Source organism: Larimichthys crocea, chromosome XIII (assembly GCF_000972845.2).
Source record: "Larimichthys crocea isolate SSNF chromosome XIII, L_crocea_2.0, whole genome shotgun sequence".
Lineage (NCBI taxonomy): Eukaryota > Metazoa > Chordata > Actinopteri > Sciaenidae > Larimichthys > Larimichthys crocea.
Window position 1 is genome coordinate 15,529,447 of NC_040023.1, and position 14,471 is coordinate 15,543,917.

General features: G+C 38.9%; 1 protein-coding gene and 1 long non-coding RNA gene across 5 annotated transcripts in view; one reads left to right on the forward strand and one right to left on the reverse strand.

Annotated features, from left to right (window-relative positions):
• The first annotated feature begins 32 nt into the window (after positions 1 to 32).
• Positions 33 to 4,776, forward strand: LOC113747352 (uncharacterized). Its single transcript, XR_003463593.1, has 3 exons — positions 33 to 47; positions 3,095 to 4,454; positions 4,485 to 4,776. It is a non-coding gene; the product is annotated as an uncharacterized LOC113747352 (long non-coding RNA).
• The window catches only part of arnt (aryl hydrocarbon receptor nuclear translocator), a 12,693-nt gene continuing 2,693 nt past the window's right edge, over positions 4,472 to 14,471 (reverse strand). For 2 of the 4 annotated variants that reach the window (XM_027286969.1, XM_027286970.1), the window contains 15 exons: positions 13,437 to 13,650; positions 13,225 to 13,327; positions 13,067 to 13,132; positions 12,855 to 12,940; positions 12,647 to 12,723; positions 12,068 to 12,202; positions 11,829 to 11,903; positions 11,219 to 11,370; positions 10,827 to 10,952; positions 10,239 to 10,320; positions 8,244 to 8,431; positions 6,575 to 6,779; positions 5,769 to 5,946; positions 5,540 to 5,676; positions 5,181 to 5,444 (listed from right to left, as the gene is read on the reverse strand). In XM_027286969.1, the coding sequence (XP_027142770.1) occupies positions 5,361 to 5,444; positions 5,540 to 5,676; positions 5,769 to 5,946; positions 6,575 to 6,779; positions 8,244 to 8,431; positions 10,239 to 10,320; positions 10,827 to 10,952; positions 11,219 to 11,370; positions 11,829 to 11,903; positions 12,068 to 12,202; positions 12,647 to 12,723; positions 12,855 to 12,940; positions 13,067 to 13,132; positions 13,225 to 13,327; positions 13,437 to 13,650 (1,908 nt within the window). In that variant the 3' untranslated portion in view covers positions 5,181 to 5,360. Of the gene's footprint in view, positions 5,445 to 5,539; positions 5,677 to 5,768; positions 5,947 to 6,574; positions 6,780 to 8,243; positions 8,432 to 10,238; positions 10,321 to 10,826; positions 10,953 to 11,218; positions 11,371 to 11,828; positions 11,904 to 12,067; positions 12,203 to 12,646; positions 12,724 to 12,854; positions 12,941 to 13,066; positions 13,133 to 13,224; positions 13,328 to 13,436; positions 13,651 to 14,471 lie in introns of all 4 variants that reach the window. The other 2 variants (XM_027286972.1, XM_027286971.1) reach the window with 2 other exon arrangements.

Here is a 14,471-nt window from a genome sequence, read left to right on the forward strand (position 1 = left end):
TCGCGCTGTTTGGAGAGACGAGAGCTCCGCCCACCCGGGTTATCCAGGTGTATAAACACGGGCACCTGAAACACTGAACTCACACCATGTCACAAAATCCTGTTTGATTACCACACATTAACTTTATCAAGCTGTATTTATTAAATATGGGATTTAAAAAAAAATCATATTCAATGAATACACTTTATATATCTTAATAATATCTAAAATGTGTCACCAAACTGGCCATAGTGTTTGATATGTTACACAAAATAGGGAAATACCTTATATATAGCAATTAGTGTTTCATTTATTCATTCATTTATTATACGAGCATTAGGGTCTAATTTAATGCCTTTAAAATAGTTTAATTCAGGTTATGAAACCTTGCTATGACATTAAAGTAGCTTAAATAAACAATTAATCTTATATATGTATATATATTTTACAACTCAGTATTTTAAGAGATGTTTACGTTTACATGGTGTCACGTCTTCAAGTAAATTTCTGACTGAGATCTGACTGAGAAAAATGTGTTTAAGTCGTTTTGCCGCATTATTCGTGTTCATTGATTTTAATTACTAGTTTCTAGTAAGCACTCATTCTTTATCTAGCTCTACAATATGAGGGACTTAATTAAGATGAACTGTGGAGACATGAATTAACAAACTTTATATATTCTGATGAGTTCCTAATAACATGAACTTCTTAGAGCAATTAGTAACTCATGGAACGAGGAACTAGTAACTCATCAGAGCTAATTATAGCGTTTCAAGTAAATTACCAGTTTAATTAATTAATTCATTCATTCATTAATCCATTCATTATACAAGCATTAGGTCTAGTTTAATGTCTTTAAAAGTTTTTAATTCAGGCTGAATGCATGCTATGACATTAAAGTAACAAAAATAAACAATTAATTAGATTTTTAACAACTCAGTATTTTAAAAGATGTTTAAATTATTGCTTTTAATAAAGTGTAATAAATATAGATTTACAACATCTGACTGAGAAAAACATGTTTCAGGAAGTTTTGTGATTCTTATTTCAAGTCATTTTGTCACTTTTTGCATTATTCCTGTTCAGTTAGTTTAATTACTACTCATTAGTAATCGCTTATTTCTATTAACAAGACCACTGCCTGAGAGGAGGATTCAGAGTGCACATAAATAATCTCTCCTGGTTTTTTTCCTGACTCTGCCTTTCCTCCTGTTGAAAAAAGTGATTTCTAATAGATGGCCAACACATGCTACAAGTTAAAGGGGGTTATTTAATTTGTTCAATAACAAGCAACTTGCATGAAAGGTTTACGCAAAAGCTCCAAAACATTGTGTGACTAAATTTGAAGAAAAGAGCAGAACATCTGTGTTGCATTATAGCTCCATCACTGAGAACTTTGAAGCACATCTGTGCCGTGTTTGTGTGGAAGGAAGGGCATTCGACTTCATCAAGCAGCTTTTCAGTGCACATTCTGGTATTATGACCAGATCGCAGATCGTTCGCTTCAGCCTTTCTGTTCTCTGTTTGTATGAACCTGTTGGCGTTTGTTTATCAACTCACACACATTGCATGCTATGGCATGACGACAACACCCAAAATTTCAAATATTAAACATATTTTGTGTTGAGACAACTTTGCATTGTGGAATGTAGATCAATAAAGTAAATCTAAACCATGTCTAGACACAAATAGTCAAGTCATTTTGAATAAACACATGTACATTTGAATTTACATTATAAGTTTTAAACTGCTACATGCTATCTCTTTGAGACATTTCACACTGTTTAATAATTTTTAAGAATTACCTTATAAGGAGGTTTTCATAGTTCATGTCTGCTTATTCACAAGCTATAAATTTAAGCATCTTATGTTGTTTTCACTGCATACTTACATCATTTGAAGTTGTTGGAAGCAGCTTTTTTTGGACAGAATGTTTAGAGAGTTAAGTAGAAACTCTATAAAAGTTGAAACAGTGTCAGTGATGTGGCAAAGCATTTTTCTTATCCCATCTGAGCCGTTTAAATAGATGCCATTGCTCCTTTTTTTGGAGGATGAGCCGACTTTTACTTTTCAACATGTAAGTCCCATCAGTACTCTGTTTCGTCCTCGTCCTGGTGTGTAGTGACAGAGATCGCACTGTAAGGGTCCAGCACCATTTGAACACAGCGGACTATGGTCACAAACAAGAATACGCAGAGTGAGAAGAAGAAGAAAAGGGCAAAACCGAGGTCCACGTCCACTTCAAACTTGACTATAGGGGGGGTTGTAGGGTCCATGTTGACAAATCTATCTATTCCTTAGCTGTTGACTTTCTTCTTGATAGAGTAGTTCCCCAAATGCTTCAGTTATTCCAAAATCTTGTTGTTTGGACTGGACCTCTTCAACAATCCGTTCCTCTATGCTTTGACCTCTTTTTCTTCTCCCAACATTGACACCTACTCTGCTCCTTAAAATGGATTGGTGGACACATGGAGCCCCGTTTGGCACCTGTGTCATTCATAAATAGTTAATAAGGAGTTTGGTAACGATCAGGTCGTTCCTGAGATTAGAACACCACCGCAGGCATTTCTCCGCTTCCTTCAGGAGGGGAGACCTTTACAGGAGATGACACCTTAACGCACGTCACTGGATCCCTGGTCAGTATGAGGTTTGGACACATGACAACAAGACAGAAAAATGCAGCCAAGTCAAGTTTTTAAAGTTTATGAAGCAAATGTGGTGCAGATTAAGATGTTCTTTATACAATGAACCAATCAGTTCACTACACATAGGCCTGCACAGATATTTTACAGTCTAAACATGGTGGAAAATAAGAGTATAGAATGGTCAAGAAAAGGTTGAGGAAGAGAAAGAGGATATGATGCCTTGGTGGCAATCCACTTGAGAGGGGTGGAAACTGATCCTGACCAAAAAAATGCAGATTGCTTGTACTCTAAGGCCACTACAAAGATACAAGTTAAGAGTAAAGTAGTAGATCTGGTTAAAACTCAAGTAGAAGAGTGTGTATGTGTGATAAAATGATAGCAGAAAAATAAGATTTACAGCACAAGACGTTGACTCAAACAGGGCAGTCGTAAACAGACCAGCGCTAGCATTAATCTGTTTTCACCCCCAGGCTGAGAATGAGAAGATGGAAGGACAGAGTAAGAAACTGATCCGAGGACATACCCGCCGATCTCTACGTCTTCACTGATACACAGAATGGGGAAGGAAAAAAGATCCAGGTCAATCAAACCAAAGTTGGCTTTTGTTTCTGTACTAGCTAAGAAAGGAAGTCAACACATGCATGGATGTAATTAAAGACAGCCATGATTCTTGCATGAGTGTGATCAGTGGAGTGCACCGCTTCAGTAAAACAGCTATCACGAGGAAGACTGGAAATATAAATGACTTTGTGATTAAGGATTGAATGATACCAAGCGTGTGGACTAACCCTGCTGTGACCTTCCATACCTTAAAACAAACGTGTGCGATTCAAAACAGAACAAAACAAAAACAGTCCAGTTTCTTCATTTTTGACAATATAACAATTTAATACAAAAACCAAACATTTTTTTCTCTTGTTTAGCATTTCATAGACATATACAGTATATTTATATATTTGTGTTTCTATGAGTGATAAAAGTTCACATCATTGAACAAAAACAAAAAAAAACAAACCTGGATACAGAGCAACCAAAAGAGGTTATCAATAATTACAAAGACAACACAGTCACCGACATACCGCCCAATTGAAGATGAAAGCTGGATAATTATCAGCATGGGTTTACATACAATTACATATTTTGCCATCATGAGTGTGCGAGTGTTTCATGCAAACTGTAAAAAAAAAAAGAAAAGGAAATTAATTAAAATTTAAACTAATTACACATTAAAAATGAAGTGTTATCTTTCATTCTGTAACATTCTTCTGTGATAAAAAATGATTGTAAAACACGGGTGATTGGATCTGGTTGGCAAATGTTTATCACAAACAAGACACTAAAAAAAATATCTGGGGCTGATTATCACTTGTAGATCATGTTTTTAGCTCCGGTTATTCCATTTTAATCCTAAATACCCTGATTAAACCATTAATAAAAATACCAATCATTAGGAGGGCGATGGAGAAGCCATCAAAACTGTCAAAACAACAGTCAAATATTGGGAAACGTTTCAAACATTAGGACCGTGTCTCTCCATTTTAAAAAATAACATTAATCAAGGACGATATTTATGACAACAATAACGAATGGCTTTAAAAAGTACACAATTCCTGCTTGTTAATTATTGCTGTGTGATTTCTTTTTATATTTCTTTTTACAAAAAGGAGTACAAAAAGCCCATACTTGGTATAGGGTAATGCAGGGCCACAGAAAGAAGAATATCAAGCGAGTCAGAATCCCTACGACTTAAAGTTGATAATGATATTTTACGCATCCATTTTACATACATACTGTATATATGTAGGCAAAAAAAAAAAAAAAAAAAAAAATGTTTACNAAAAAAAAAAAAAAAAAAAAAAGATTGTTTACATTTCCAACCAGCACCGAGACAAACAGTGTGTTGCCATTTTAACACTATGTGCCTGTTGTTGGAGTAAATCATTCAATGCAAAGAAATAAACTCACATGTAGAGGAAAAACAAAATAATTACATTTATAGGAGAAGCCACCATTGTACATAGAAAACTGTACTCATTAATGTAGAAAGCAATGCTGACATGCAGAGGCATGCTGTGGATTTAAAATCGTGAGTGACGTTAGCACAGACACTGGTGGGTTTTGCGTGCGACAGCAGAGAATTAAAAAAATAAAATAAAAATCAAAGCTGTATATCCCTGCAATTTCCTGAGAGTTTTTAAATCAATGATTGGAGTGATTAGTCTACATGCTAAAAGGGTGAAACAGCAAAACTCACTCTTCATAAATGCCTGAGAAAAACTAGGAACATATTAAAATAAAAAGGCCTTTTCTGGGTGGGTGTTTGTGTATTTCCTGTGTATGTTTACCAAAGTGTAAAGAGTGTTTTTGTGCAGTCTATTCAAGTGTGGTTGTGTAATTGTGCGCTTTTATATATTTATATACTATATCACATATCTACAATGTAGGTTGTTGAGCTTTGGGCAGTGCTAGCTAGAGAATTCTCTTACGATGGCTGGAATTGTTAAAATAATCATCTTTTAGTCAGTAGCAAATCCTTGATTTTCCTCCCCTATACATCTGCAGTCAGATATATCCCTCTGTCTTTAACTGGCTTGTGGCAGTGCAATTTGAGCCATGCAAAGCAAGGGAAGAGTGCTACTCTCAGGAGCAGGAAGAGAAGAGGAGCAGAAGAGCTAAATATATAGAAACAGTCAAGAAGACAAAGGGAGTAAGAGCAGCAGAGAAGTATTGACCAGGTCACTCGTTAAATGGAGGGTAGATGGGGATCTCAAAGTCATCGCTGTTGAAGTTGGCAGGCTGGTCCAGCATAGACAACACATCCTGAATCAGATTAAAAAGAGAAAGAGATTTATTTCAAGTGACAGAGAGCGGAAGAAAACAGTACTCGTAGGAAAGATAAGGCTTGTATCACTCACAGGAAACATGTCTTGCTGGTTGCCCTGAGCGTGAGGATGCTGCTCTGCATTGCCCTGCGGGTGCTGCTGGCCTTGCCACTGGGGCCACACTGCCTCTGCTGCTCGGGAAGGAAACTGTGCTCCAGACTGAGAGCCGTCTGAGGGTAAAGTACAGAGAGAGGTGAGAGGGTGCACCAGTAAAACACAAGAGACTTCCAAAGAGTTTTCCACATCTATGCACACAACCTACCATAACCATTGTTGTTGAGGCTGGCACGGACGTTATGGGCCGGGTAGTTTGCCCCACTGGTTGTGGTGGGAGAAGCACCTGTAGGCATCTGGTCGAAAGAGGTGGAAGAGCCGCCTCCAAATCCTCCCATGCGAGCAAAAGGCGGAGACATGGTCTTTGCTGCTTGGGGAGCCACCTGCTGGATAGTAAAGAAGGAGGAACTCCCATTTACTGACCAGTAGAAAGTATGGTGAGGTGGGGTCAATCAAGGTTTCTCCCAGTTTATTGGTTGGTCACTCTTTTTTTTTTTTAAATCAAAGACCTCTTTGTCTATATGATACGTCTGGTATTCTGCTAAGTGCATGGTCAGAGATTGAGCATCTCCACCGTGCCGACTCACACAGCCTGAAGGTGAGTTTTTCATAATGTCATATCAATTTATCAATAAAGCATGACATTTCCTGTCATCATTGTTGTATTGGTGAAGATGGCTCTAATAATTCAGTAAACCTGAAAAGGCCACAGTGAGTTTATACACGGAACAGGCTTTTGTTTGCTCCAATGAGATCTGGTTACCTCACAAGCATCGCACTCATTCGCAGATTAAACTCTCCTGAACTTTTCCCATTCCCACACAGGCAATTGTTCACTTCCCAGTAAGTATAAATGTAGTCCTGGTGATTCATAATGCACGTTTGGTGTGTGTGTGTTGTTCAGTGTGTTTAACATGAATCAAAACATTCAACTTGTGAGATTATTTTAGAATTAATATGTGTGATCTGATCAAAACAGATAAACAGACAACAAATCTCGCTGCACTGGCTTACCTGGTTATTAAATTGTGGTCTAGCTCCAGCTCCAGGCCACCCTCCTCCTGCTGGTCCTCCATGGATGGGGGTACCAGTGCTGGAGGGGGCAGCTGAGTGTGGGACGCCATTCTGACGAGACGACATCTGAGCCAGCATCTGCCCTGCTGAGTGGCCTGGCTGTGTCATCTGTGGAGGTATCTGTTGGGTCATATTGACCGGCCTGCTGAGAAACGTGAAGGGACAGAGAGCTCTGTTACCTGGCTGCTGTCTACTGGGATACAATAACATAAAAAACTAAATCTTACCAAACATATTCCTTTCAAGTCAAGCAATATGTAGGCCATAAAGCAAAGGCATTCGAAGTCAGCGTAACAAAGTGTACAGGGACTTGAAATATAACCAGTTTAAGGAATACATTCTGCAGGGACACTAATCTTTGTCAGGAAGCATCTGCAACCATTTAAAGCAGATGTGGGAAGCCTTTGTTCTCCTATAAACTTCATGTGGAGTCAGGTTGGTCTGGTCAGGTGTCAAATCAACTGAACTGCATTTGGCATTACAAGTTCTGACATGTTAAAATGAGACAAGAATCAACTCTCAGCAACGTCAACTTTTAGTGAACGGTTTGGCTTCGTCTGCAGCGCACAGTAAAACCACAGCTGAGCTAACTGGTTTGTGAAATACATTGCTGTAAAGTCAAACCACAATTTTCTCTTTACAGAGCCTCATTTTGATCTGCTCCCATTCTCCCTTTTTAAAGTTACAGTATAACGCTGACTCAACACTACCTGCATTTGTTTCCAAGTAAAAGCCTTTCAGTGGACAGAAACCCTTCATTTCTTAACAAGGCTTTTATTGTGAAACATTTGCAGGAGTGACTATTTTAATATTCTCACTGTGTTCAACTCAGGGGCGGCTGAGTCATAACACCTAGTGGTCACCAGTCTTTCTAATATCAAACCGGTTTTTATATCGCCGCACCCTAGACAACAGTACATAGACTCTAGTACAGCCAGGAAAACTGAGGGTTTTCTTAGGGGTGTTGTTCCTCATAAGCCACTGTCACACTGCTACCTCTGCTCTTATAGGCAAAACTTCCTGACATGCAAAACAGGGCACAAAATTAACCCTTTGGTCCATTTGCTAATGCCTGGAAACTTTTTTTTCAATTGGCCATTAAAATGCAGCTTTGAAGATTTGCTTGTTTTTCCATTTAATTTAAAACAAACTAAATAATCAATAAATAGAGCAACAGATAATAAATAATGATAATAAAAATAATCTTTGGTTGCAGTACTTACCACCTGATGCTAATACAGTAATGCATGGGTAATAATCTAATGATCAAATACTTAAAGTACATTTTTCTTTTTATGCTTAAATTGTTAAAGTTACATTTTTAATGTATGTATTTTTACAGTGTACTTTTACCTCTATAAAGTAACAATTATTTTATGCATTAATATCGTTAATATGTTGTTGTTTTTTTTTAAACACGTTTATTAGCACACCCACAACCAAACTGCCTCAGGTTAGGTTTCTGTGCTGTCATCTGTGTAATAAATATGACTAATATCTCCGCTAACTGACATTTACTGTCCATGTAAGTATTGCCTCTGGGTTTAAGATATGCAGTACATGTAAAAAAAATATGTAGAGACATGTAGGCACACACAGGACTTCCTACCTGTACACTTCATTAGAACGACCAGCAGTGAAGTTGGGGGCTGGTGAGTAGATCTGTGCAGAGGGAGCGGGGGTGGCAGGCAGGACCTTGGTCTGATCTGGACCTTGGAAAAGGGAGGGGTAGAGCTCTGGCTTCTCAAGGCTCTTGTTGTGGTCCGGCCCTGCTGCTGTCACTGGCTGTCCCGGCATCTGAGGACAAGCAAAACTATCAGCCAGGGATCACACGCTAAACTCTGAACCGTGACCATTCGTCACCTCAACTTTCAGGTTAAAATGCTTGAACACTTCCTTTAACACTTCAGTACACTTGACTTTGGTGTTTAACAAGGCTGACAAACTGTGTAGTGTAATTGTATAGACTCTCACTAACCTACTGACATTCACAACAGGTAGAGGAGACTAATCGTGGAAGGAGGAGACATTACTCTTCAAACAGAGCTTTTCAACACACGAAATAAAATGGAAACATGCTGACAATAAAAAAAAGAAAAAAGGAACAAAGCACATGACAAAGTTGACTACATTAACATCCCACACACACGCCACAATGATTTTAAGTCAAGTCTATATCTATTAACAACTGCTATTAACTAATGACCAGTAAATATAAAGTCGTTATAAATTCACAAATTCAAACCTCTCAAATGTGAATATTTAGTGGTTTTCTTAGATTTCCATAGGAGTAAACTGATTATATCTGAGTATTAAACTGTTGATAGGATCAAAACAGACCTTTTGACTTTATAAATAGAACATTTTTAATCTATTAAATAAATAGTTATTAATTCATCATAAGCTGCATCCAGAGTCATGTATGTATCTCATCATTTATGTATAGTCTTTACAGTTTATACACCCTTTATTCTTACAACTTCAAAAACCTGTTTTCCAGGAACAAACCTGCAACAGGTATTATTTTTACAGAGCAGGCAGAAGTTGCAGAAGTAGAAGAACAGACTACAAGTACATAACACAGAACATTACATACCAGTTGATTTTAGTTTTACATACTCTTGCTGGTGGCAACAGCTAATGGCTCAGCTCCAGAGAAGTTTAACCAACACTGTTACATCCATTTTTACAGATCTGTCCTCAAATATTGACTTTTATTTACTTGCCAAATACCCTTGGGAGACTACCATCTGTAGGATATTCAAGATTTTAAACTGTAATTTACTAAACTAACTAAACATTTTGTGGTTTCTGTGTTTACATGAATAGTACATATAATAAATGAACAATCATTTCATAGTATCTACAGTAATGCAACATTATCTTGCTTATTAACTGTCAGCGGAAGTGTATATCACAGGATCGTTTTATTCACTTCTGCTGTCAAAATTAATGGTTCACAGCGAGTTGTAACTTGTAACTGCAAGATAAGGTTTCGTTTTACACACCGCACTAAAAATCAGTTCGATATTTTTACATGATTTTCTTCCTTTAAAAGTATAATGTAAAGTATAATGTTGTTCTGTTGTTTTCATGTTACTATACACATTTTTTTTTGTCCCTTTGTTCAAAATCTTTATTTATAATATCTATTTTTTATGATCTGTAATAAAAATTACTGAACTTTCACAATTAATTCCAGTAAAAACGGCTGGCTGACTGCATAGCTGTGCTCCTTCTGCATGCAGAGTAAAGACAAAAGAAGAGTCACGACTGTGGCATGATCAAATGTAGCTTTAGTCACGAAGCAGCAAACACATCCAACTGAATTCTGTTAGGAAGACTTCCAGGCTTAAAATAGTTTTAAATAACCAAACACTTGATAAAGTCTTCCTCTTATTTCCAGCATGAACAGAAGGTAGTCAATTAATAGACCTCTCCCATCACCCGCTCTGTTTTCCTGCTGAGCAAATAATCAACATCCTGCCACTGTTTCCATAAAAAAAAAGGCCGGATCAGTCACTATAGAAAGAGACGGGGAACACAAGAGTACCATAATGTAATCAGTGCTTCAATCACACTGGACATTCATGTGTGGCCTGACCTGTGAGAGGGTGACTGGTCCTGCCTCATACAGACTGTCTCTGGTTCCACCTCCCTCTAGTTCGGCCTGCTGCTGTAACTGCCTGAAAAAGGGAAACAAGAGAGCAAGAGAGCGAGTTGGTCTAAAATAGATTTATTTTTTTATTTCCATGCCCTCCACTGTTGAGTGAGAAATCCCAAACACCTGCAGACAAAATAGCACTCAACCCACCACCGGTCACCATGGCAACGTAAGAGAGAAACAGGGACAGAGGAGGAAGACGGTAACACGCTTCAGGAGAAGACTGTTATACAAATACGAACCGCTAACATGCTATACCACCTGTGTTAATTAGTTAATCTCTTTATTCACAACCAACTATACAAAAACAGCTATTAGACATGCGTCTTACTAAATAACTGCACTATTTTTCTAACACTACAAGGCTACAGAGACGAATATAACGGACAGAAGAATCACCCAGAGGGGGAAATGAAAACAAAAAACAGAGAACTGTAGTTTGCTAGAAGCAGCAGTAGTCTCCCATGAAGAAGCAGCCCTTGCTCTCCCATGCAGGGGGGAGGATAATCAGGCCAGGCCTGGTCTCACCTGGTGGCCACCTGCCCAGGGCTGAGCACTACAGCAGGGCAGTTTGGGCTGTTCTGGCCCAGGGAGGGGGGCAGCGAACCCCCAGGGGAGGAGATGGGAGTGAGAGGGTCCTGTGTTGAATTTCTACTGCTCCACAATCAGAGTCGGGCGCAGGGGAGAGGTGGGAGGTAGGGAGAGAGTGATCAGTGTGTGGTTTATTTAAAAAGGAGTTGTGGTTAGGGTGCGAGAGGAACTGGGGATTGTGGGTGATAAGCATTCAGACCTAGGAGTCTTTCACAACAGTCACATTTCAAGACGTCAGTGGTTTCATTATGTGCTGTAGTTGATTGTGTAATTATGTTACATAATGACCTGTATTGGTGAAGCAAGTCTGGGGTCAGCGTGTGACTCACTTGACATTGACGTTGGTACAGATGATGTACTCAATGGCCTCTGAAAAAGGGTTCTGGAAGGTGAAGGAGCTGGTTCTCATCCAGATCCATTCTCTTGATTTGGAGCGAAACCGAAACATCACCGACAGGACCTGGCCCTTCAGCTTCACCACCTGTGGACACAAGTCCAAGGGTTACGGGTTACAAATTTTTAGCTGTGATTTATATTAACAGTGTCAGTTTTATTCTGACTTTGGATTATTTTATTTAATACTTAAGATCACAGCATGAAGTGATCCTTTCGTTCATTCTGCTGCACTGCTGTCACATCTACTTTCCTTATTTGCATATTAAAACCAAGGAAGGTGTACACATGATCAAACTAGTTAAAAGTCTGTTTACAGTCCTACTGCATGTGTTAAAAAAAAGTTGTTTAAAGCTGAGCGAGATCTGATAAATTAGCTACAACGGCAAAAGCAGCTTACCACATCTCTGTGGCCCACTTCTGCTACATAATTTTTAAGATTTTCTTTTTAAACCATCCATCAACAATGTTACTGAAGTGCAGTACTTAATGGGTGGAGCACTCTTTTAGGTGCACCGATGTGGAAGTGCAAACAGATTATATTACCTGTTGGAAACTGTCTCTCAGTAAGCCCTGGTCTTCAGGATGGGCGAACTCGAGAATATTCTTGCCCAGTAATTCCTGCAACGCACAGCAACGCCATTAGCCGAGAAGACATAAACACCAACTTCTAGCTGGATGTTGTCTGTCAAGCAGCCCTTGTCACTGCAACGGCTGTTTTTACGTATTATCTATTTAGCCAAGCAGGTCCCACTGAAATCTGAAGTGCAAGCAGCAAGTGTTACCTGGGGCTGGTAGCCCACCGCAGAGACACAGCGGTGGTCTACGAAGGTGAACATGCCCTGGCAGTTATGGCGTGAGATGAACTCGACTGGAACACTGAAACTGTTGACGTCTGTGTCACCTGGGCAACAAGTCACCTACAAAAGAAAAAAACACAATTCATAGCATTAGCAAGCTACTACTATAACATTTAATGGATCCAAATAAGTTTACTATGATTAACTACTGTCATATTAAGATCTCATCTATTTATATATGTTTAATTTTAACTGGTTATCTATATGGACAAATCATCACTATAATTAAAGTGCAAACATCAGCCATAATCCACTTCAGATAACACTGTAGACTGCGAACATGAAATGCATTTTCTAAAGACAATCTCTTCCATCAGCAAAGGTGATTTTATTCATACACTGTCGATATAAAGGGTCAGATATTTTGCCATTTGTGAAGATCCAGATCCATCATCAAAAACTTCCACAATTAAACTTACTTTCCAAATGTCTACTACTCAATAATGAACTTACAGCATTGCAAAAGATTCAGGCGTGTCTCTTCACAGGAGGCATCAATCATACCTGTAATCTTCCGATGGCAACTAGACAATAGCGACTCCCCTGAGTGTTGTCTGCTTCATCGTCTGTTAACGATACGCCTAAAGTACAAACATGCAACAAAAAAACTCTGTTGATACGAGCTACGAGTAATAACTAAAAGAAATGAGTTTCAAATTATGACGCAAATTTAACAGATGGTATAAACATGTCAACCCTCAATCAGTTTTACCTGCAGGGGGCCAGGATTTGATGTATCCTGTACAGTGCACCACTACGTACTGGGGCTCCCCTTCCTTGGCGGCACCCAAACCATTCCTGAGGTGAAGGAAGTAATTGTAAAATATATATAATAAAGTTTGTGTTGTTGTCTTTTTTTTTAAATCCATAAGTGCTATTACCATGCAAGTAATAAAACTGCTAAAAACTGTTAGCTTCGGTCACCTGTTTCTAATCCGAAGGAAGTTCAGTCTGTTTATGGACATCGGTTCCACTGGAAAAGAGCCACACCTGCAAGTACACACAGGCCACAACATGGACAATTTAATGCATATAAACACACACATATATAAATAATGAAATGGAAAATTAACCAGTCACACCTCATTCTGCAGATGAACGATCGACGAGCGCCCATACTCATTCTGGCTGACGACTGCTGTCCTTCCTTCTTCACTGTTCCTGTCTTCAAGTCCAACATCCTGCCTATAAAGACAGATTACAGTCATTCATCATACATGCCAACATTTTTTATATTCACAAAGAACACAATTAGTACTGATAAAGTTGACTAGTGTTTGTATATACTTAGTACCTGTGTTGTTATTCTCTGCAGTCGAGAGCTGCTCCCTAAGCTTTTCTGTGTCATCTGGGTGGAGCTGATCATAAAGAGACGAGCCGAGCCAGTCAGACTGTGTCTGATTGAGGACGGGTGTCAGGGAGTCCGAGACATAAACAACACGGCCGGTCTCACAAGACACCACAAACAGGAAGCCGTCAGCTGCCTCCAGTATGAGATGCTTCAGTTCCTACAGACAGGTGGCATCAAAGACATGTAAAGCAGTGAGAATGAGAGATCGACTGTGCAGTGTTTTGTTTCACTTTGTTGTAATTAACACCCTTTTTATACAGGTTTATAATTCACTTTGATCATCCATCAGCAAGAAGCTTCACTAGGAGAGCGTTAGGCACCGGAAGATCACATGCAGTCACAGCATATTCACAAAGTGTGTTTCGGAACAACCTACAAGTTGAGTCAACAAACCAAATTAAGATTACACTACTAAAGATAGAAACAGCACTTCAGCTACGATGTGAAAAAAACTTGCAGGTTTTAAAAAGGTGCTACTTTCACTACTTCACATTTTTTCCCATCGAGCTGAGACAGAGTTGGTGTGAACTGTGTGAACATCGTTGTCACCGTGAGACCTGTATCTTAAACTGGCTTGGCTGATTTTTACACAAATAGTACTGCCTTGTTCAAAATTGTTGCCTGCTCATGTTATTTTGCATCTGCACACCGCTCAGTTTCTACACGGTTATAAAAATTAGGATTATACTGGGAGCGTACAGTTATACTAGTTCAGGTGTTTTAACTCATATAAATAGTGTGTGTGAGTGTGTGTTTCCTGTCTTTTGCATGTCTCGTGCACTTCCCTTATATTTGGCCTGTGATTTACTGAGGCTGGCAGGGAGAGATCATTATAAATCAGTAGTACAAGGACAAGAGAGACAGGCTAGGGGAGTATCTTTTGGATATGAAACATAATGCTCATTACTGAGCAGAAAACCAAAAAAGAATGTTATGATGTTATCTGTATCAGTGAGAAGGTGTCAAGAAAGCCCATTA